This window comes from Sus scrofa, chromosome 6 (genome assembly GCF_000003025.6).
Source record: "Sus scrofa isolate TJ Tabasco breed Duroc chromosome 6, Sscrofa11.1, whole genome shotgun sequence".
NCBI classification, from domain to species: domain Eukaryota; kingdom Metazoa; phylum Chordata; class Mammalia; order Artiodactyla; family Suidae; genus Sus; species Sus scrofa.
In genome coordinates this window covers 50489773-50511523 of record NC_010448.4, presented here as the reverse complement: position 1 = coordinate 50511523, position 21751 = coordinate 50489773, and the positions used below count along the sequence as shown (strand labels likewise).

At 50.2% G+C, this 21751-nt stretch overlaps 2 protein-coding genes across 3 annotated transcripts in view; one reads left to right on the top strand and one right to left on the bottom strand.

Annotated features, from left to right (window-relative positions):
- The window catches only part of LOC106507601, a 26714-nt gene extending 19584 nt beyond the window's left edge, over window positions 1–7130 (bottom strand). For both annotated transcript variants that reach the window (XM_021094483.1, XM_021094484.1), the window contains exon 1: window positions 6455–7130. The gene's annotated coding sequence lies outside the window, so the exon portion shown is untranslated. The remainder of the gene's footprint in view (window positions 1–6454) is intronic.
- PLAUR (plasminogen activator, urokinase receptor) lies at window positions 6071–21751 on the top strand. Its single transcript, XM_003127198.5, has 7 exons — window positions 6071–6254; window positions 8148–8258; window positions 10733–10876; window positions 18538–18690; window positions 19259–19393; window positions 19975–20121; window positions 21187–21751. Exons 1-7 carry the CDS (start codon window positions 6206–6208, stop codon window positions 21438–21440), a joined length of 993 nt encoding a protein of 330 aa, XP_003127246.2. The 5' UTR covers window positions 6071–6205; the 3' UTR covers window positions 21441–21751.

The window sequence follows — 21751 nt, the reverse complement described above, 5'->3', positions numbered from 1 at the left end:
AGGTCCTCGTTCCTTATCTATTTTTTATTTTATATATAGTACATGTGTGCATGTTAATCCCAACCTCCTAATTTATCCCTCTCCACCCACCCCCACATTTCCCTTTGGTGAATATAAGTTTGGTTTCAAACTCTTTGCATCTGTTTCTGTTTTGCAAATGTGTTCTTTCACACGTGGCCATCTAAAGACACCAGTCACACTGGTTTAGGGGCCCACCCCACTCCCTTGTGACCTCATCTTAACTAATTACCTCGGCAACAACCCTGTTTCCAAATAAGGTCACATCCTAAGTACCAGGAGTCAGGACTTGGACGTCGATGCACTTCTCCCTCCCTCCCTGTCCTATCTTTCTTTTTCCTCCTTCCTTCTTTCTTTCTTCCTTCCTTCCTTCTTTCTCTCTCTTTCTCTCTTCCTTTCCTTCTCTTTCTTTCTCTCTCTCCCTTCCTTCCTGCCTTCCTTCTCTTCCTTCTCTTTCTTTTCTTTCTTTCTCTCTCTTTCTCTCTTTCTCATATTTCAGTCCCTACTAGGGACTTTTTATCTATTAGCAACATGAGCCCTTGCAATGGAATGGTTATTTCTGCTACTGCAGCTAACTGGGGAAACCTGAGCTGCTCAGTGCCAGAGGGAGGAAAATCTCCTTCGCACAAACTCAACACATCTTTCCCCTCTGGATCCCCTCTTCTCCCCAGGTCACCCCAACCCCATGAAGCCAGAAGGAGTGTGGCAAACGGGATGAAGGGAGGATGGGATGGAAAGAGGCTGGGGCTTCCAACAGCTGGTTCTCGTCCCTCCAGGGCAGTGACACTCAGCGCTGTAATTTTGAGCGTGGGTGGTAGAGCCAGGCTGCTTGGATCCAAGATCTATACTTACAAGTCATCTTAGTCAAGTGACTTAATCGCTTGTATTCAGTTGCTATTGTTGATGTAATAAATTACCACCAACCTAGTGCCTTAAAGCAACAGAAATGTATTCTCTTACAGCACAGAGGTCAGAAACCTGAAATGGGTCTTCAGGGGCTCAAACCAAGGGGTTAGCAGAGCAGTGCTCCCTCTGCAGATGGTAGAGGTGCAGTGGTCTCCTTGCCTTTTGTCTTTTTCTTTTCTTTTCTTTTTTTTTTTTTTTGGCCGAACCCGCAGCATATGGAAGTTCCTGGGCCAGGGACTGAACCCAAGCTGACTCAGTGACAATGCCGGATCCTTAACACGCTGTGCCACAAGAGAACACCCTCCTTGCCTTTTTCAGTAGCTGGAGCTGCACCCCTTGCATTCCTTGGCCCGTGGCCCCTTCCTCCATCTTCAAATTCGGTAGCAAAGCAGCTTCTCTCTCTGACCCTGCTTTCATCTGCTTCTGCCTATAAGTTGCGAGTCACCTGCCTCTGTAAGGACACTGGTGGTTACAGGTAGGACCCACCCATATCATCAGGATAATGTCCCCATCTTAAACTCTGACTTAATCACATCTGCAGAGACCCTTTCTTCCCATGAGGGACATTCACAGGTGGCAGGCTGAGGACCTGGCTATCTTGGGAGGCAGGTTCAGCCCACCACACCTTTCTAAACCCCCGTTTCCTCGACTGTAAAACAGGAGACTCTGAAGATTCACTGAGTTATACAGAAAAGCACTCAGACAAGTGCCGTGCATAGCACAGTCACCCAGTCGCATTGAAAGGGGAGGGAACTCATTTAATGGCACCCCTTTGGGCCTCAGTTTCTCTGTCTGGAAAATGGGGGAAGAGGGAAGGAGATCGTGGGGGTTTCCCAGCTCTGCTGCTCTTGAGGGGTATTCCTCTTCTTCTTCTTCTTCTTCTTCTTCCTCTTCCTCTTCCTCTTCCTCCTCCTCCTCCTCCTCTTCCTCTTCTTCCTCTTCCTCTTCTTCTTCCTCTTCCTCTTCTTCTTCCTCTTCTTCTTCTTCCTCTTCCTCCTCTTCCTCTTCTTCTTCCTCTTCCTCTTCTTCTTCCTCTTCTTCTTCCTCCTCCTCCCCCTCCTCCCCCCCTCCTCCCCCCCTCCTCCTCCCCCCTCTCCTCCTCCCCCTCCCCCCCTCCTCCCCCTCCTTCCCCTCCTCCCCCTCCTCCTCCTCCCCCTCCTCCCCCCCCCTCCCCCTCAGCGTATGGAGGTTCCCAGGCTAGGGGTTGAATCAGAGCTGCAGCTGCCAGCCTTCACCACAGCCACAGCAACTCCCGATCCGAGCCACGTCTGCAACCTACACCACAGCTCATGGCAATGCCAGATCCTTAACCCACTGAGCAAGGCCAGGGATGGAACCCACAACCTTATGGTTCCTAGTTGGATTAATTAACCACTGAGCATGACAGGAACTCCTCCCACCTCCTGTTTTCTCAGTCTCTCTCTCCCTTCTCTGATTCCCCCTGAGTTGTCTTCAGCCTCTAGCTCTATCTCTCTCGCTGTGTCTCCTTCCCTGTGTGTGTATGTGTGTGTGTGTGTGTCTGTCTGTGTGTCTCTCTCATCTCTCTCCCTCTGTCTCTGCATGAGAATTCTCCTCTCCTCAGCCCTGGGAAGCCCCCGAAACTGTGGGCCTCACCAGGAACCCCCAGGCAGGTAAGAGACGGGCGAGGCCCAGGTGAGTCACAGAGGAAGGAGCTGACATTCCAGCCGCTTTTCTGGCGTCTTGCACAGCCCAGCCTCCTGCCTGCCCCCTCCCGTGTAACACGTCACTGGACCTCACAGTGTGTGTCACTTGAGACACAGAGAAAGCGAGTCAGAGACAGAGATAGAAAGAGAGGGACCGAAACAGAGGGACCGAAACGAAGACATGGAGAGAGACTAAAAACAGAAAAAAAGATATAGGAGTTCCCATCGTGGCGCAGCGGAAATATATCCGACTAGAAAGCATGAGGTTGCAGGTTCGATCCCTGGCCTCACTCAGTGGGTTAAGGATCCAGCATTGCCTGTGGTATAGGTCGCAGATGTGGTTTGGATCCTGCATTGCTGTGGCTGGGGTGTAGGCTGGCAGCTGTAGTTCCGACTAGACCCCTAGCCTGGGAACCTCCATATGCTGCAAGTATGACCCTAAAAAGCAAAAAAAAAAAAAAAAAAAAAATACAGAGACACAGAGAGAGGGAGACAGAGTCAGAGAGAGACCAAGAGAAACAGAACAAAGAAAAAGAGTAAAACAGAGGTAGAAAAAGACAGAGACAGAGAGACCCAAAAAAGGGGGGAGACAGATGGACAGATTTACAAGACCAGAGCAGTCTGAGGTGGGGATGGGAGCGCTCTCAGTTTATTTCTCTAATTCTTCAAGTAAGAGAGAATATCTCTGCCTGGAGAAGTGAGCTCATCCAGCCCGGAAGTGATAGGTCCAGACCCCACAGCTCCATGTGACCCTCAACCTGAACTTACTTTGCCCTAAGAGATGCCTCCAGCCACCCCAACCCCAACCCCATTTCACAGCTGGGAAGAGCAAGATCTGCCAAGTGAAGCCACCTGCCCAGGGTCCCCCAGGAGCAAGTGGCCGAGCTGGGTCTCAGGCCCACCTGGACCAACACCCCAACTTCCTCTCTTCTCATTTCATCTGCATTCACATGCCACTCCATCTTCAGGCCAACCCCAAAAGAGGCCCCTTTTGCCACATGAGGAAGTCATGGCTTGTGGGGGAAGGATATCTGTTGACCCAGGTGACGTATCCTGCTGTTGTCAGCATGACAGCCGCTGTCCTCAGACTCCTGACGGCACTGCCTTCCTCCCCATACCACAGAGAGGAAATTCAGGGCCAGAGTCTAATAACAATGGCAGTGATGTTTTTGCTGAAAACTTACTACGTGCCAGGCATGATGGCAATCTACTGGGGGGCCCTTTTTATGTCCTTAGCCCACCAGCCCTGGGAGAGAGGCACTTTGCTTTCCCGATAAGGGACTTCAAGCACAGAGAGGTGAAGTAACCTGCCCAAGACCACACAGCTAATGTGTAGCTAGAATTTGAACCTTCAGAGTCTGATCCCAGACCCCACACTCTTAACCCCTAGGCTGTACTGCCTCTTAGAAAAGAGGATTTCTGGAGTTCCCACTGTGGCTCAGCAGGTTAAGAACCCAAGTATCCATGAGGATGCAAGTTCAATCCCTGGCCTTGCTCAGGGGGTTAAGGATCTGGCATTGTTCTGAGCCGCGGCATAGGTTGCAGGCGAGGCTTGGATCCTGCGTGGCTGTGGCTGTGGCGTAGGCTGGCAGCTGTAGCTCTGATTAGATCCCTAGCCTGGGAACCTCCATGTGCCTTGGGTGCAGCCCTAAAAAGCAAAAAAAAGAAAAGAAAAGAGGATTTTTTTTTCAGGATTTTTCTTACCTTGTCTTAAAATGATTACCTTAAGACTTTGGTGAATTAGTAAGAATAACAATAGTATAATCATTTTCACAGTGGCAGGGGTGACTAGGGCTTACTCACAGCCTACAGCTGTGTCCCTCCCAATTCTGTTCCCGTCACGCTGGCCTTTCTGCTGTTCCTTAGGTCGCCTCAGGTCCCCTCCCACCTCTAGACCTTTGTATTTACTGGCTGTTTCCCTTCCCTGGAACTCTTCCTGGACCATCTGCCCATCTTCTCGCACTACATTCAGCCTCTGCTCAAAGGCCACCTCCTCAGGAAAGCCCTCCTGGATCACCTGGCCTAAAACCAACCTCGCCTCACTTGTATCCTTGAACCTCCTTTGTTTTTCTGCATTTTACTTATCACTGCCTCATGGTGACAGATTAGATAGCATATATTCACTCCCTACTGTTTCAAGGGCAGGGACTTGGTTTCCTGCCATGTCCCCAGCTCCTGGACCGTTGCCTGGCACAAAGTAGATCCTCGGTAAATGTAAAGAAATTTTTTGAGTCCTCCATGTGGGCCAGTGACTGCTTCAGGCATTTAACTGCATTACATTGCTCTGACTGGTCAGAAGCATCCTGGGAAGGAGAAATGACTTTATCTTTTGCACTCTTCCTTTTTAAAAAACTTATTGTAGGAGTTCAGTGGTAATGAACCCAACTAGGATCCATGAGGACAGGGGTTCGATCCCTGGCCTTGCTCAGTGGGTTAAGGATCTGGCGGGCCGTGAGCTGTGGTGTAGGCTGACAGCTGCAGCTCCAATTTGACCCTTAGCCTGGGAACTTCCATATGCCACGGGTGCGGCCCTAACAAGACAAAGAAAAGTGTTTTAACAAAACATTTATTATGAACTCTTACCAGTTACTACAAACTTTTACACAGAGGAGACAGAATGGCATGTAAGTTAGCTTGATATAATTGATAGATTTTTTTTTTTTTTTTTTTTTTTGCTAGTTCTTGGGCCACTCTTGTCGCATATGGAGGTTCCCATGCTAGGGGTTGAATTGGAGCTGCAGCCACCGGCCTACGCCAGAGCCACAGCAAAGCTGGATCCGAGCCGCGTCTGCAACCTACACCATAGCTCACGGCACCGCCGGATTGTTAACTCACTGAGCAAGGGCAGGGACCGAACCCGCAACCTCATGGTTCCTAGTCAGATTTGTTAACCACTGTGCCACGACGGGAACTCCTCGATAGATATTTTTGCTATTTTACCTTTCCCTTTTCCCAAGGTATTTCAAGGTAAATGCAGACACCACTGTCTTTCAACTTCTAACACAACTTATCACAGTGGCAGGGGATGACATGGCTTACTCAGTGAGCATCTGTAAAATATAAGAATAATTTTCCCACATAACCACAAAGCCACTGTCATAACTTTTTGGCTTTTCTACTTTTTTGGCTAAAGTGTTTTAAGGTAAATTGGAGATGTTATTTCATCCCCAAATACTTCAGCGTACGGCTCTAAATGATAAAGACATTTCTCACATAACCACGATACCGTTATCCTTCCCAACAAGACTAAGGAAAGCCTTGTATTATCTAATAATCAGCTGCAGATTTGCTATCGCAAAAAAAAGTTTTAATCCGAGGTGTGAGGTCCTTTGCCCAAAGTCCCATGGCAGGAAGAGAACTGGAATTTGCACCCAGGCAGTGTGGGGACAACTGTGACTACGGCCAGCATGAGTCAGAGTAGAGCCAGCCCCCCACCCCGGGCTGGCCGCGCCCTGGTAAGGGAAATTTTTGAGGAAGAGGGGGGTGCCCCACGCATCTGGAGCTGACTCCTTCTTTCGCAAAACGTTGGGAGGAGCCCCCGGAGCCACAAAACCGTCTCCTTCCTGGGGCCAGACTGAGAAGTGCAGGGAGACGGCAAACAGGAGCCGCTGCCGGACATGGGCTGCCCCTTGCTGCTGCTGCTCTTGGTTCAGATCTGCGTTCCAGGTAGGGGCTGGGTGCCTGAACCCCTGCTCCGGGGACCAGGACCGATGGCGGGGGAGGGAGAGGGAGGGGAGGGGAGGGGAAAAGAGCTCAAAGTCTGATGAGTTGGAAGAGGAGGTCTTAGCATCCAGCTTCCCCCCCACCCCGACCCCACTCTCATGCTCAAATAATTCTGCTATCTGCAGCCCCACACGGCACAGTACCTGGCAACCAGTAGATGCTCAGGAAATATTAGTTGAATAAAGGCACTTGACTTCTGCCACCATTTGGCGAGTGCGTTCTTGATTCCAGGCACTCTTCTAAACTCCTTCCTTGCAATTTCCAACTGGGCGGGCAGTAACTATTTTAACTCCGTTTCACAAAGAAGAAAATAGGCACAGAGAGGTTAAGAAACTGGCCTGAGGTCACACAGCACTCCATGAATAAGTGGGATTCTGACCCCGTAGGGGCGTCTCACAGCCCTCTCTTCTCCCCCCTCCACACACACACGCACACACACACGCACACACACTTGAAAGAGAGAGGACAGCGCCTCATTTTACAAAAGGTCTAAAGAGAGGCTGAGCGTCGCAGAGCCAGGGTTCGGGGACCCAGAACTTGTCCTTCGAGGAGCCTTTACTGTTTTCAAGCCGACAAGACCCTCTCAACTCCTTTCCCCGGAAAATGTAAAAAGTGTTGAAAAACGAAAGGAAATTGGGAAGGAACTGTCAGGGCGGGGCGGGAGTAGGGGTGGGGGTTGGGAAGTGGTTTAGTAATGAATACCTCGGAAAGCCTTCCGGACCGCGGGAGGCCTAGAATGAGTAATGACTCGGGGCAACTCGGAATTTGGAATGGGGAAGGGACCGCAGTGGGGGTCCGGGGAAGGGATAGGCCTTGGGGGCGGGGGCTAGTGGGGCGGGGGTTATGCTGTGGGGGCGGAGATGGTGGGCGGGGTTAGAAAGTCGGGGCGGAGCTAGTGGGCGTCGTTGGGACGTCGGTGGGCGGGGCTAACATCTCCGGAGCAGCTAGTGGGCGGGAGGAACTCTTCCCCCCTTGGCTCTGTCAGTTGCGGTTAAACTCTCCACAGGTCTGATAGGCGAAGTTAAAAGTTTTCTTGGATTGCTGGATGGGGAGAGAACGCTGAAGAGAGGCCCCGGAGGGGAGGAGAATTTGTGTGTGTGGGCGTCGTGGGGGGGCACCGGGAGCCGGGGTAGAAAGTAAAAATCCGGAGTTCCCATCGTGGCGCAGTGGTTAACGAATCCGACCAGGAACCATGGGGTTGCGGGTTCGATCCCTGCCCTTGCTCAGTGGGTCGAGGTTCCGGCGTTGCCGTGAGCTGTGGTGTAGGTCGCAGACGCGGCTCGGATCCCGCGTTGCTGTGGCTCTGGCGTAGGCTGGCAGCTACAGCTCCGATTCGACCCCCTAGCCGGGGAACCTCCATGTGCCGCAGGAGCGGCCCAAGAAATAGCAAAAAAATGACAAAAAAAAAAAAAAAAAAAAGAAAGAAAGTAAAAATCCGCTGGTGTCGGTGAGGGTAAACACCCCTAGAAGAGCTCTCGAGGCCAAACAGACCGAAGGCGGGCGGGGTGGAGGAAAGGACCTAAAAGGGAGCTGGGCTAGAACGTCCACACGCGCAGAGACATTGGGGTATCAGACTTTCAGGATGGGCCCGGCGCCGACAGAATTAAAGGGGAAATGAGCGAGAGCAGGGCCTTGGAAGGACCTGTAGTCGGGGAAAGGTCTTCAGGGTAGAGCGCGGGGTTAGGACGTTGGCCTAAAGATAGGCTCGAAGTACAGCTGGCTGGAACCCCGGGGCGGGCACGAGGCCTGGAGACTTGGTCCCAGGTGTTAGGGCTTAAGGAGGCGAGAGGGGGATCCTGGTGCTGAGAAATAACACTCTCCTTCCCTCTGCCCCAGCCTCCTGGGGCCTGCAATGCATGCTCTGCAAGAGGACCGGGAATTGCAAAGTGGAAGAATGTGCCCCTGGCCAGGACTTCTGCAGGACCACGATCCTGCACACCAGGGAAGGTGAGCTCCCCCAGTGCCCCCACCACCACCTCCAGGCAGGGAATGCGAATGCGAGTGACTGAAAAACCTTATCTAGCAAAAAATCAGGGAAATGCGCACCAAAAAGACAATGAGACTCAAGACCCACCAGGTTGACAAGCATTTAAAAATCTGACAAGGGAAGTTCCCATCGAGGCCCAGCAGAAACGAACCCAACTAGGATCCATGAGGTGTGGTTTGATCCCTGGCCTCGCCCAGTGGGTTAAGGATCTGGCCTTTCCTTGAGCTGTGGTGTAGGTCAGAGAGGAAGCTCAGATCCGGATTTGCTGTGACTGTGGTGTAGGCCGGCAGCTACAGCTCTGATTTGACCCCTAGTCTGCGAACTTCTACATGCCGGCGGTGTGGCCCTAAAAAGACCAAAAAAAAAAAAAAAAAAAAAGTTCTTAACAGTATGTTTGTGATATGAAAAACAGGAAAGAACCTGAAGTCAGTGGTCAGCAGAGGAGAAACATGGCATAGTCACATATTATAACCCACCGCAGCTTAAAGGAAGGAACTAAGGTTCCAAGTATTAACATGGATACATCTCAAGTCTGTGGCGCACCAGACTGTGTCTAAATAAGAAACTTAAGATTGAGGAGTTCCCGTCATGGCGCAGTGGTTAACGAATCCGACTAGGAACCATGAGGTTGCAGGTTCGGTCCCTGCCCTTGCTTAGTGGGTTAACGATCCAGCGGTGCCGTGAGCTATGGTGTAGTTTGCAGACGCGGCTCGGATCCCACGTTGCTGTGGCTCTGGCATAGGCCGGTGGCTACAGCTCCGATTTGACCCCTAGCCTGGGAACCTCCATATGCCGCGGGAGCAGCCCAAGAAATAGCAACAGCAATAACAACAACAACAAAAAAAAAAAAAAAAAAGAAAAGAAAAAGAAACTTAAGATTGAGAGGAAAAAAAGTGTATTGCAAAGTCTGATACCTTTTGAATAAATAGTATACAAAAATTTAAAAAAATAGAGATTCTCTTGGTGGCCTAGCAGTTAAGAGTTGTGTATTGTCACTGCTGTGACTCTGGGTTGATCCCTGGCCCAGGAAGGAACTTAACACGCTGTGGGCCCAGCCAAAAATAAATGAATCAATTTGCAAAATATTGATCCAGAAATTCCTCAATCTGCAAATAAATGATAGTATATATTGTTACACTTAGAGAGTGTGAGAGTTGCACCAGAGGTTGCCTCTGGATGGGCATAAGGGGAATGGGATTGGGAGGGTGGTGGTAAGCAGCAGGATTTACCTGACATGTGGAGTATGGAGTTCCCAGGCCAGGGATCAGATCCAAGCTGCAGTTGTGACCTAAGCTGAAGCTGCCACAACATTGGATTCTTAACCCAGTGTGCCAGGGGCCAGGGATCGAACCTGTGTCCAGTGTTCCCAAAAGGCCGCCGATCCCATTGCACCACAGGGGGAATTACTAACTAACTATCTTTTTTTTTTTTTTTTTGGTTTTTTAAGGGCCGCACCCGCGGCATATGGAGGTTCCCAGGCTAAGGGGTCAAATCAGAGCTGCCACTGCCAGCTTACACCACAGCCACAGCAAGGCAAGATCTGAGCTGAATCTGCAACCTACACACCACAGCTCATGGCAATGCTGGGTCCTTAACTCACTGAGCAAGGCCAGGGATCAGACCTGCAACCTCATGGATACTAGTCAGATTCATTTCTGCTGAGCCACAACAGCAACTCCACTAGTCCGGTTCTTAATTGGCTGAGCCACAACGGGAGCTACCTATCTTTTAAATTTGGTGTCTTTTTTCAAAAAATATCTGAAAACATATATGGCAAAATGCTCATATTTTATAAAGTTCAGTGATGAATGCACAGTATTTATTATATCATTCTCTTATACTTTTTGGTAAGCTCGAAGCATCTTCCTTTAAAGATTCCCACTAGGGAGTTCCCATCGTGGCTTAGTGGTTAACGAATCCGACTAGGAACCATGAGCTTGCGAGTTCAATCCCTGGCCTTGCTCAGTGGGTTAAGGATCCCACATTGCCATGAGCTGTGGTGTAGGTCACAGATGCGGCTCAGATCCCCTGTTGCTGTGGCTCTGGCGTAGGCCAACGGCTGCAGCTCCGATTAGACCCTAGCCTGGGAACCTCCATATGCTGCAGGAGCAGCCCAAGAAAAGGCAAAAAGACAAAAAAAAAAAAAAAAAGATTCCTATTAGAGGCATGTCCCTGCTAAGCGTACCAAGCTGAGAGGGAGGGGTAGATGGATCCAGAAGTTCCCAGAGATAGTGGTGTCACTAAGAGAGACACTGGAGGGGCGGGGGCGCGGTAGGGGGGAGATAACTCTAGAGAAGATAGAATTGGATTCGAGCAAGAGGAGAGGCCTGGGCAGGGATCAGCCCTGGGAGTGGGTGACCTTATAACCAGGTCACCCCAGAGGCTGATTAGGCCCAGCAGAGCCCGTGGGGTGACAAAGAGACTTTCCTCGCAGGAGGTGAGGAGCTGGAGGTGGTGGAGAGAGGCTGTGCCCACCCGGAGAAGACCAACAGGACCATGAGTTATCGGACAGACCTGCAGATCGTCACCCTTACAGAGGCCGTGTGTGGCTCCAATTTGTGCAACCGGCCCAGTCCTGGTGAGTAGGGCAGTGCTTGCCATCCCCAGCCCCAAAGCATCCCCACCTCAGCCTTATCCCCATCCTGATCCCATCCCAGTCCTATCCTACCTCCACCCCAACTCCATGCCTGACCCCAGCTCAGACCTTTCCTTCTCCCAAATACATCCCCAGCCCAGCCTCACTTTCAATCCCATCCCCAACTTTGTTTTACTCCCAACACTCCCAAATGCAAACCCATCTTCCCTCCAAACACATGTCAACTCCATCCCCCAATCAACCCCATCTCATATCAGACTGTCCCCAATCCCACTCCCAACTGCACACACACCCCATCCCTAATCCTTTCTCATCCTGTACGTGTCTTGTGTGTGTGTCGTTGTTTTGTATAAGATGCAACACCTTCCTTTAGAAGCTATACACACCGCTTGAGGGATAGGTGAGGTTCCTCACTGCAGTTTTGCCATCTAACTTTTCTCAGGGGACAGGAGATGGTTCGGGCAATAGATGCTTTGTGTCTTGGTCCCTTAGCAGACTAGAGATACCAGAGACTTAAAGTTCTTAAGGCACATCAGAGAGGAGGGGATCAGACAGACGGTGGGCCCAGAAAGTTTCTTAGAATTGACGATCCTTGAGTTAAAGGGGAAGAAAATTCAAAGAAATTTCATGTTTGTTTTTGTTTTTGTGTTTTAAGGCCGTACCTGCAGCCTATGGAAGTTCCCACGCTAGGGGCCCAAGCAGAGCTGCAGCTGCTGGTCTACACCACAGCCACAGCAATGTTTAGCTCTGAGCCACATCACAACTTAGGCTGGATCCTTAACCTTCTGAGCGAGGCCAGGGATCAAACCTGCATCCTCATGGACACTAGTCAGGTTCTCAACCTGCTGAGCCACAGCAAGAACTACCTCCATAAGGTTTTTTGTTGAGTTTCATGGCTTTGGGCTCTGGTCAGTTTCAGAAAAAGATTTAGAGGCGTTCCCTGGTGGTCCAGGTTAAAGATTCAGCTTTGTCACTGCTATGGCTTGGGGGCGCAGATTAGATCCCTGGCCCAGGAACTTCTGCATGCCGGGGCATGGCCAAAAAAACAAAAAGGAAAAAGACTTAGAGAGGCTCAAATTCCCAAGGTCTCACAGGAGAGGAAGGGTGGGGAAGGGTAGACCCATGGTGTGAGTTCAGGCAGACGTTCCTCTTTCTGGCCCTGGTGAGGAAGGAAATTGTCCAGGCCAGGCGGGTCACGGCGACCGACACGTCAGCAAGCAGAACGCCTGCAGATGCGCTGGGTATTTTCTTGCTCTTCATCCTTCCTGATTCTGTTAGATTGTCATTTATCTTGCCCTCAAACTTTTATCTGTTGGCGGGGACTGAATCAGATGTTTATTTTCAAGTAAGTGACAAAAGAGAGGATGCTAGCTTCCTCTCCCTGTTAGATGTGCTGAAAGAAAGCACTAATAATTGAATCCTAGTAATACTTGTAATCAGAAGTAATATTCAAAATATTTAACAATAGGGGTTCCTGCTGTGGCTCAGCAGATTGAGATCCCAACTAGTATCCGTGAGGATACAGGTTTGATCCCTGGCCTTACTCAGTGAGTTAGGATCCAGCGTTGCCACAAGCTGATCTGGCGTGGCTGTGGCTGTGGCCGGCAGTTACAGCTCTGATTTGACCTCTAGCCTGAGAATCTCCATGTGCCTCGGGTGTAGCCCTAAAAAAAAAAAGGACAAAATATTTACCTGTTTGCCAGGGCAGAAGGCATTGACAAGTCAGGACAGACTCCCCTGGAAGCTTCCTACTGGGCCTGGTGATGCCCCTGTAGTGAATCTTGCAGACGTGATAGTTCTCAAGAGGAAATTGGAGAGTTTTCTGGTGGCTCAGCAGATTCAGGATCTGGTGTCATCACTGCAGCAGCTCAGGTTGCTACTGTGATGCAGGTTCAGTCCTTGACCCAGGAATTTCCACATGCCGTGGGCATGGCCAAAAAAATAATAAAAATAAAATAAAGGAAGGGTTGGGAGTGGTCAGGAGCCCACCAGGGCGCTTGGGCAACAGCTGTCAATTCAGTAATTTAATAACTGATATAACTATGTCAGTCCCATTTATTTTTTATTTATTTATTTTTTGACCACACCCGCAGCACATAGAAATTCCCAAGCCAAGGATCAAACCCATGCCACAGCAGTAACAATGCCAGGTCCTTAACTGCTAGGCCGCTAGGGAACTCCATCAGCCCCATTTCTGATGCCATTTTACCCTTCTCATGCTGATTAGAATCGTTGGCTAAACCACATCCTGTACCTACATGATACTTGGTCCATAGCAGTGACCAAGACAGCTGTGGGCCCTGCCCCTGTGGGGCTCATAATCGAGTGTGTGTTTGTATATGTGTGACAGACCCATCACCAGACAGTGACTGCTGTGACTCACATTAGTCAGAGCTGGGACAGCAAAGAAGTCAGGTCAATGATGGGGAAACAGAGACCAGAGGGGTCAAGGCCAGGATGACTAAGAGTAGAGGCTATGGGACATTGATGCAGGTCAGGGAAGGTTTCCTACAGGAAGCAACAGCTAAGCTGGATTTTGAGGGCTGAGTAGGAGTCAGACTGTTAAGACAGTGGAGGAGTTCGCGCTGTGGCATAGCAGGTTAGAGACCTGGAGTTGTCTCTCTGGCAGCACAGGTTCGATCCCCAGCTCAGGCGCAGTGGGTTAAGGATCTGGCATTGCTGCAGCTGTGGCATAGGTTGCAGCTGTGGCTCAGATTTGATCCCTGGCCTGGGAACCTCCATATGGGGCAGCCAGAAAAAAAAATAAATAAATAACCCACAGTGAAAAGGTGGTCCAGACAGAGGGAGCATCCGATGCAAAGACCTAGAGGTGAGTGAAAGTAGCAGGGCTGGAGGAAGGACGAGATGGGGCAAGAGGAACTGATGAAACTGGTCAGGTCCCATTACCCAGGGCCTTCTAGGCTGCGGCGGGGAATACAGACTTCACCCGGGGGACACGGAAGGTCATGAAAGGGCTTAAGCAATGAGTGTCAAGATCAGACTTGTATTTTTTAACAAGTTATTCTGGCCTCAGAGCGGAAGATAGACTGGAGAGAAGCAAGGATGGTAGACGGAAGACAGGCGAGGGGAGACTGACTTGGAGGTGTGTGAGGCTGTCCAGATAGGGAAGAGTGTCCAGAAGTTCCCGCCATGGCCCAGTGGTTAACAAACCCGACTAGTATCCATGAGGACGTGGCTTCAATCCCTGGCCTCGCTCAGTGGGTTAGGGATCCAGCATTGCCGTGGCTGTGGCGTAGGCCGGCAGCTGTAGCTCCAATTCAACTCCTAGCCTGGGAACCTCCATATGCTGCAGGTATGGCCCTAAAAAGACAAAACACAAAAAGAAAAAAAAAGAAGAAGAAAAAGCATGTCCACTGTGCAGATGGAGAGAAGGAGATGGGTTTAAGAAATATTTAGCAGGTAGATAATCAGGACTTAGTGATGGATTAGATGTAGGGGGTGGGTCTGCAGTTCTGGTCATGATGCAGACTCTTGTATCAGATCCCCCACCACCACCAATGACAGCTGTGAAAGCTGGACAAATTAGAAAGTTATTGAAGTCACTCAAGAGCAGCAGATGAAGAGAGGAAGTTGAGGTGCTCCGGCCTTTGAAATAAGGGAAGCACAGAAGCTGAGTTCCACAGACAAGCTGGCTTTTTTCTTGAGCGCACTTTGTAATTCACGGTTCTGGAGGGGAAGTAGAACACAAATAGAAAGAAATCATCGCGAGACGGAAAAGGCAGAGGTTGGAGTCTGCGGCTGCCAGAGTGTCTGGGAAATGAGAAGTGAAGTCCTGGAATGCATGGAACCACAGAAAAGGGAGTCCCCAAATCTGCAGATTTCCTTCAAGTCATTGGCAAGCTGTACATGCATAGGGTGAGGCTCCAAGAAACTCACAGAAAATAGTATTTGGGAAACTACAGAACTGAAGAGGGATTCCAGCAGACATATGGTGCTGGGGGACTGAGGTTGCCAAGTTGGAAAGAGAGGTCTTGGGCTTTCCTCTGAGACCACACCCTAGGCGTTAGGGCAACACTGAAATAGACCAGCCATAAAAACGCCTTCATCCAATCTTCAACAGGAAGAAAACCTAATCCTCTTTGGCAAAAGATGAGATCATTTAGAGCCTTTAAAAATCATCTTCATGGGAGTTCCCATTGTGGTTTAGCAGCTAAGGAGCCCGACTAGTGTCCATGAGGACACAGTTCGATCCCTGGAAGGATCCCGCATTGCCGTGAGCTGTGGTATAAGTCACAGATGCGGCTCGGATCTGGCGTTGGTGTGGCTGTGGTGTAGGCCAGCAGTGGCAGCTCTGATTCGACCCCTAGTATGGGAACCTCCACATGCCACAGGTGCAGCCCTGAAAAGAAAAAGAAGAAAGAATTCTCTTCATAGAGTTCCCACCATGGTGCAGTGGGTTAGGAATCTGACTGCAGCAGCTCCACTCCTTGCAGAGGTGTGGTTTCAATCCCAGGCCCAGAACAGTGGGTTAAAAGAGCTATCATTTCCACAGCTGTGGCTTAGATTCAATTCCTGACCCAGGAACTTCCATATGCCATGGGTATAGGCATAAAAAGAAAAAAAAAAAATTGTCTCCTATATCTGGTACAAGGTCAAAACTTGCAAGGTATCCTAAAGGAAATAGAAAAGACCAATTGACCAGAAACCAAGAGAAAAATCCAACAATTGAAACAGACTTGAAGTTCCCGTCATGGCTCAGTGGTTAACAAATCTGACTAGGAACCATGAGGTTGCGGGTTCGATTCCTGCCCTTGCTCAGTGGGTTAACAATCCAGCGTTGCCGTGATCTGTGGTGTAGGTTGCAGATGCGGCTCAGATCCCGTGTTGCTGTGGCTCTTGCGTAGACCGGCAACTACAGCTCTGATTACACCCCTCCCCTGGGTACCTCCATATGCCACAGGTGTGGCCCTAGAAAAACACAAAAAGACAAAAAAAAAAAAAAAAAAAAGAAAGAAAGAAAGAAAAGAAAGAAACAGACTTACCATGATTTAGATATTGGAGTTATTAGACTGGGAACCTTAAATAGCTATGATCAACATAGTCAAGACAATAGCAGGATCTTTTTTAGCAGAAATCTGGAATCCAGATTTAAAATGAGTCCAATAAATAGAGAATAGGGGCTGAAACTCAATAGACATGCTTAATGGAGATCAGAAACAGCAAAGAATTAGAGAACTAGAGGACAGGGCTGTAGGAGTATCCAGAGTCTGCCAGATTTCTCCCTAGGGGACTTAGGTCCATCTCAGAGATGTGGAACTCAGGAGATGGAACAATTTGGAGAAGATGGTGTCTCGTTTGGGGCATGTAAAGATTCAGGTATTTGATGGATAGTCAGGGGACCTCCAGGAGGCACTTGGGTGTACAGATGTGAAGCCCAGAGAGAAATCTTGCCTGGAAAGAGATTTATGAGGTCCTAGCAGATGGGTGGAGATGAAGCCATGTCAATGGATAATATCCCATGGAGAGAGTGTGTATCATGAGAAATGATTAAAAAAAAAAAAAGGGCTTAGGACAGAGCCTGGGGATCACCCACATTTAGAAGAGAGACATGGGAAGAAGAAGACCCACGGGTGCTATTTTGGCAATGATGGCAATTCATGTTTTTATTTTCATGGTAGTTCCTATGAGAAGACATGGGTAGTTGGCCTTATTTTTCTTTTGCGAGGGTGTGGGGAAGATTCAGCTTTGGATGTAAGTGATTCACCTAATTATAACTGCTGGCCTGCCAGTTGAGAGCCTTGGCTGAGGCAGCCCTCCAATTTCTCTAAGACCTGGCCCAAACTCAACTCAGATATCTGGGGTCAGGAAGAAGAGGGCATGCCAGGCTTGGGAATGGTGTGAGCCAAGACCTGGACCGAGGAAGGACTCTGGTGTTTCCAGGGAAAAGTAACTCATCCCCTTGGCCTGGACCGGAAGGTGCATGTGAGAGAAAAAAGTTATCACAGATCAATCAAGTAAGGCTTTGACCTCTGACCCAGTTGGGTAGTATATTATCTATTGCTGCATTAGAGATTGGGCCAGAGCTTAAAACAAAAATAAGCGTGTATTATTTCACAAAGTTTTTGAATTCAAGAGTCTGGGAGTGGCTTAGCAAGGTGGCTCTGGATCTTTCAAGGGTTTTTGTTTGGTTTTTGTGGGTTTTTTTTTTTTCTTTTTAGGGCTGTACCCACAGCATATGGAAATTCCCAGGCTAGGGGTTGAATCGGAGCTGTAGCTGTTGACCTACACCACAGCCACAGCAACACCAGATCCAAGCTGCGTCTGCAACCTACACCACAGCTCACGGCAACACCAGATCCTTAACCCACTGAGCGAGACCAGGGGTCACACCTGCATCCTCATGGATACTAGTCAGATTAATTTCCCCTGAACCACAATGGGAACTCCTTTCACAGGGTTTTAGGGAAGAATGAAAGTAGGCCGCAGTCATCGGAAGGCACCCAGGGTACCTTCATTTATGGAGATAATAAGCTCCCATGGTTGTGGCAGAGGACTCAGCTCCTCATCATGGAGACCTCATAGTGGGGCCGCCTGAGTGTCTGTACAACAGGGCCCAGCTTCCCCCAGAGACAGTGATCCAGTGGAGTCAGGAAGAAGTTGCAGTGTCTTAGATGAACTAGCCCAGAAGCCATGCACCATCATTGCCACAATATCCTGTTGGTTCCACAGGTCAGCTTTATTCCTTGTGGGAAAGGACCACACAGGGGCACAAACACCAGGAAGCAGGGTTCACTGGGGGCCATCTCCGAGGTTGGCTACCGCAGGGAGCAATAGAAGGGTTTTAAGTAAGTGTTCGTTCTCCCATTCATTCATTCACTTATCAAATATTTCTTGAATATCTTCTCTGGCTCTGGCCCTGTTCTGGGTCATATTGGGACACAGTAGTGACCAAGACAGCCCTGGCCCTACTACCTCTTGGGACTGAATCCAGCGAGGGAAACAGACCTGTCACCAGAGTGGGCAGGACTGGGACTGGGGAGTCCAGCCTGGGAAGTCAAAGAGGGCTTCTTGGAGGAGGTGAAATTGGAGAGGATGACCCCTTGCAGAAGGAGAAGGATATACAGAAAGGAGGCAGCGAGGGACAGTGTTCCAGGCAAAGGCAACAGCAGATGCAAAAGCGGGGTGTCAGGCAGCACATGCACTCGGGGACTGAGGGCAGCCTGTGTGGCAAAGAGTCTGAGGGGCCGGGGGAGGGAAATGAGGCAGGAAGGGTGGCCAGGACCCAGCCTTTGATGGGCTTTGAATGCCACTCTGAGTTCTGTGGATTTTATTCTGAGAGCACCGGGGACCCACGGAGGAGTTTTGAACAGAGGAGAGGCAGGGTCAGATTTGAGAATTAGAGACTTCCTTCCAGGGCTGTGTGGGATGCACTGGGGTGGGAAGGGCAAGAATGGAAACCAGGAGGCCAGGGAGGAAGCCGGTTTTGAAGGAGGTCTAACCTGGTCATGGAGCCGGAAAGGAAGGGATGGATTCTGGAAAGATTCAAGAGGTGGCACGTGCAGGACCTGATGATGGCTGAAGGGTGGGATGAAGAAGGATTGATGCTGATGTGAGTCCTCAAGGGAGCTGGGTCTCTAGGACTCTCCCCATGGAGCCTCACCCTCCTGCTCCTTCCCAAACAGGCCGGGCTCCTTTCTTTCCCCGAAGTCGTTACCTTGAATGTGCTTCCTGTGCCTCGTCAGACCTGAGCTGTGAGCGGGGCTGGGACAGGAGCCTGCAGTGCCGCAACCCTGGAGAACAGTGCCTGGATGTGGTAACCCACCGGAGCCTGGAAGGTGAGCCCCCACCTGCCAGCAGCTCCTCCTCCCTGCTTTGCTCCTCCCCAAGGCTGTACTGAACAATCCCCAAAATAACAGGGGTTTTAGCAGGGTAGAAAGTACTCACAAAAAGTCCAGTGAGGGGAAGTCCAGGGCCACTAGGGCAGTTCCACAATCACCAGGAACCCAGATGCCTTCTCATTCCTTCCATAGTGCTTCCATTCTCAAGTTTGCCTCTTAGTCCAATATGGCTGCCTGAGCTCCAGGCCTTGTGCCCAAGTTCCAGGAAGGAGGAGGAGGGAAAAGATGGGACAAAAAGGGGGCACCCCTCCTTTTGGGAAGGTTCTCTTTTCTGGAAGTGCCATAAAACCTTCCTACTTAGATCCCACTGGCCAGAACTTAGCCACATGACTATACCTACGGAGGCTGGAAGTTGTATCTTTTGGCTAGACAGATGGCTGCCTCCAAGACAATGAGGGCTGTATAGTGAAGGAGGTAGCAGAGGACGGATGGCCAACTGTGGCAGCTGGCGAATTCAGTCTCAGCCCCTCACCAGCAATCTGACCTCGTCCTCTGCCCTTTACAGGGAGTCCCGGGGATGAGCGCCACACCCGAGGCTGCGGCAAACTTCCTGGCTGCCCCGGCCCCACCGGCTTCCACAATAACCACACTTTCCACTTCCTGCGGTGCTGCAACACCACCAAATGCAATGGGGGCCCAGGTAAGGGGCAAGGGACCTGGCGTGAGGCCCAGGATTGGGGCAGGGAGGTGCACTCTGGCTGACTGCTGCTCACAAGCAAACCCCTCTGAAAAATGAACCTACCAAGCCCCTCCTCAAAGAAGGATTCTGTGTGGGGAGTTCCCGTTGTGGCTCAGTGGATTAAGAACCCAGTACCGTGTCTGTGAGGATGCAGATTTGATCCCTGGCCTTCCTCAGTGGGTTAACGATCCCTCATTTCTGTGGCTGTGGTGTAGGCTTGTGGCTACAGCTCCAATTCAACCGAATGTGGCGAGTGGCTACCACATTGGACAGTGTAGCTTCAAACTGCAAGCTCTCTGAGGGCAGGGACTGTTTTGTCTTACCCAGTGCCCGCCAGGTAGGGACCAGGAAGGGGCTCATGGGTAGCAGGGAGCTGGGATTTCCCTCACAGGCCCTGGAGAACCCTCCCAAAGTGGGTGCTGTTCCGAGCCTGGCCACAAGGAGGCCCCATGACATCTCGGGTGGAGAGTTGGGAGTCCTGGGGGGGTGATGCTGTGAACTCCCTGTGCTAATTTCCTTGGTTTGTGTCCTTTTCTCCCTAGTCCTGGATCTTCAAAAGCTGCCTCCAAATGGCTTGCAGTGTTACAGCTGTGAGGGGAACAGCACTCATGGATGTTCCGCTAACGAGACTGCCCTCATTAGCTGCCGAGGCCCCATGAATCAATGTCTGGAAGCCACAGGCACTAACGGTGAGGCCCTTAGGTGACTGGGAGAGAATACTTATGGGGGGAACGGCCTTCTGCAAGAGGGGACTTCCTGTCAAGTTGGATTTAATTGAGATGGATCTTCTTATTGAAAAAGGCGGGGCTTCACTCAGGAGAGTGCAAAGCATAGTAAAGAATTAGGACTTGTTCATTAGGAACTGGATCTTTGAGCCACAGAAACATGGACTTTGGGGCTGGGACTTCCTGTGGACCTCATGGGAGTCCATGCTGTGCCATCCTGGGCAGGTCCCTCTATTCCAGTGGTCCTCAAACTTTGGGGTCTCAAAAGTCCTTCATGCCCTTAAAATGTATTGTTTATGTCAGTTATACCTGTAGATATTTATTGCATTAGAAATGAAAACTAAGAGACTTTAAAAGATGTATATATTCATTTTAAAAGAACCACTGGAGTTCCCTCTGTAGCACAATGGGATCAGCAGCATCTCTGCAGCTCCAGGACACAGGTCTGCCCCGGCCTGGCCCAGTGGGTTAAGGATCCAGCGTTATCACAGCTGTGGTATAGGTCGCAGCTGCAGTTCAGATCTGATCCCTGGCCTGGAAACTTCCATATGCCATGGGGAGGCCAAAAATGAAAATAAAAATAAATAAAAAATAAAAGAACAACTAGGAAACTCATGACAGATGAGCATAACACAGTTGTTTTATGGAAAAGAAAAGACATTTTCCAAAAACGAAAAAAAAAAAAAATGTAACGAGAAGGCTGGCATTGTTCTAGCATTTCGCATTTCTTTAATGTCTGGCTTCACAGAAGACAGCCTGATCCTCATATCTGCGTCTGCATTGAGTCTGTTGCAAGATCCCACGCCCTGAGGTTTCTGGGAAATCCTGTTGAACCCCTGTGAGAGGAAAAAAATGCCGCATGATGTTTTAGCATTATTGTGAGAATAATGTTGGCTTCACATATCGCCTGGAAGGGTCTGGAACCCAGGGTCCCGGGACCATTCTTCAAAGTGCTGCTTTCTCCAGGCAGCGGCCACAAGGTGGCGGGTCACCCAGCCCCAGGTCTCACAGGATCTCCTCTCTCCTCAGGCCTGGGGAACCCAAGCTACACTGTCAGAGGCTGTGCAACCCCTTCATGGTGCCAAGGCCTCCACGTGGCTGAAGCCTTCAGCCTGACCCATCTCAACGTCTCCTGCTGTACTGGAAATAGCTGTAACCAGCCAGCCCTGGATGTCAGGCCCCGCACTGGGGGCGCAACGCGGCCTGACCCTGCCTACTTCAGCTTCTTTGTCACCCTGCTTATGACTGCCAGACTGTGGGGAGGCACCCTCCTCTGGACCTGAACCTCACACCCCCACTGCCCTGGCTGGATCCAGGGGACCCCTTCGCCCTTCCCTCAGCTCCAGCCCTGCCGACTTGCTGTGTGACCTCAGGCCAGTGTGCTGCCCTCTCTGAGCCTCCGTGTACCCAGCTGTCAGAATGCTTATCTCAGAGGAGACTTGTGAGAAGCAGAGGAGAAAAGCCAAACAAAGGCTGCGGGCCAGCAGGCTAGAGCTCTTGTTATGATGAATATTGTTGCCGCTATTATTGTTATTATTAATTATTTGTTTTATTTAATATTTTATATGGAAATAAAGATTTTTCTACCAGTGAA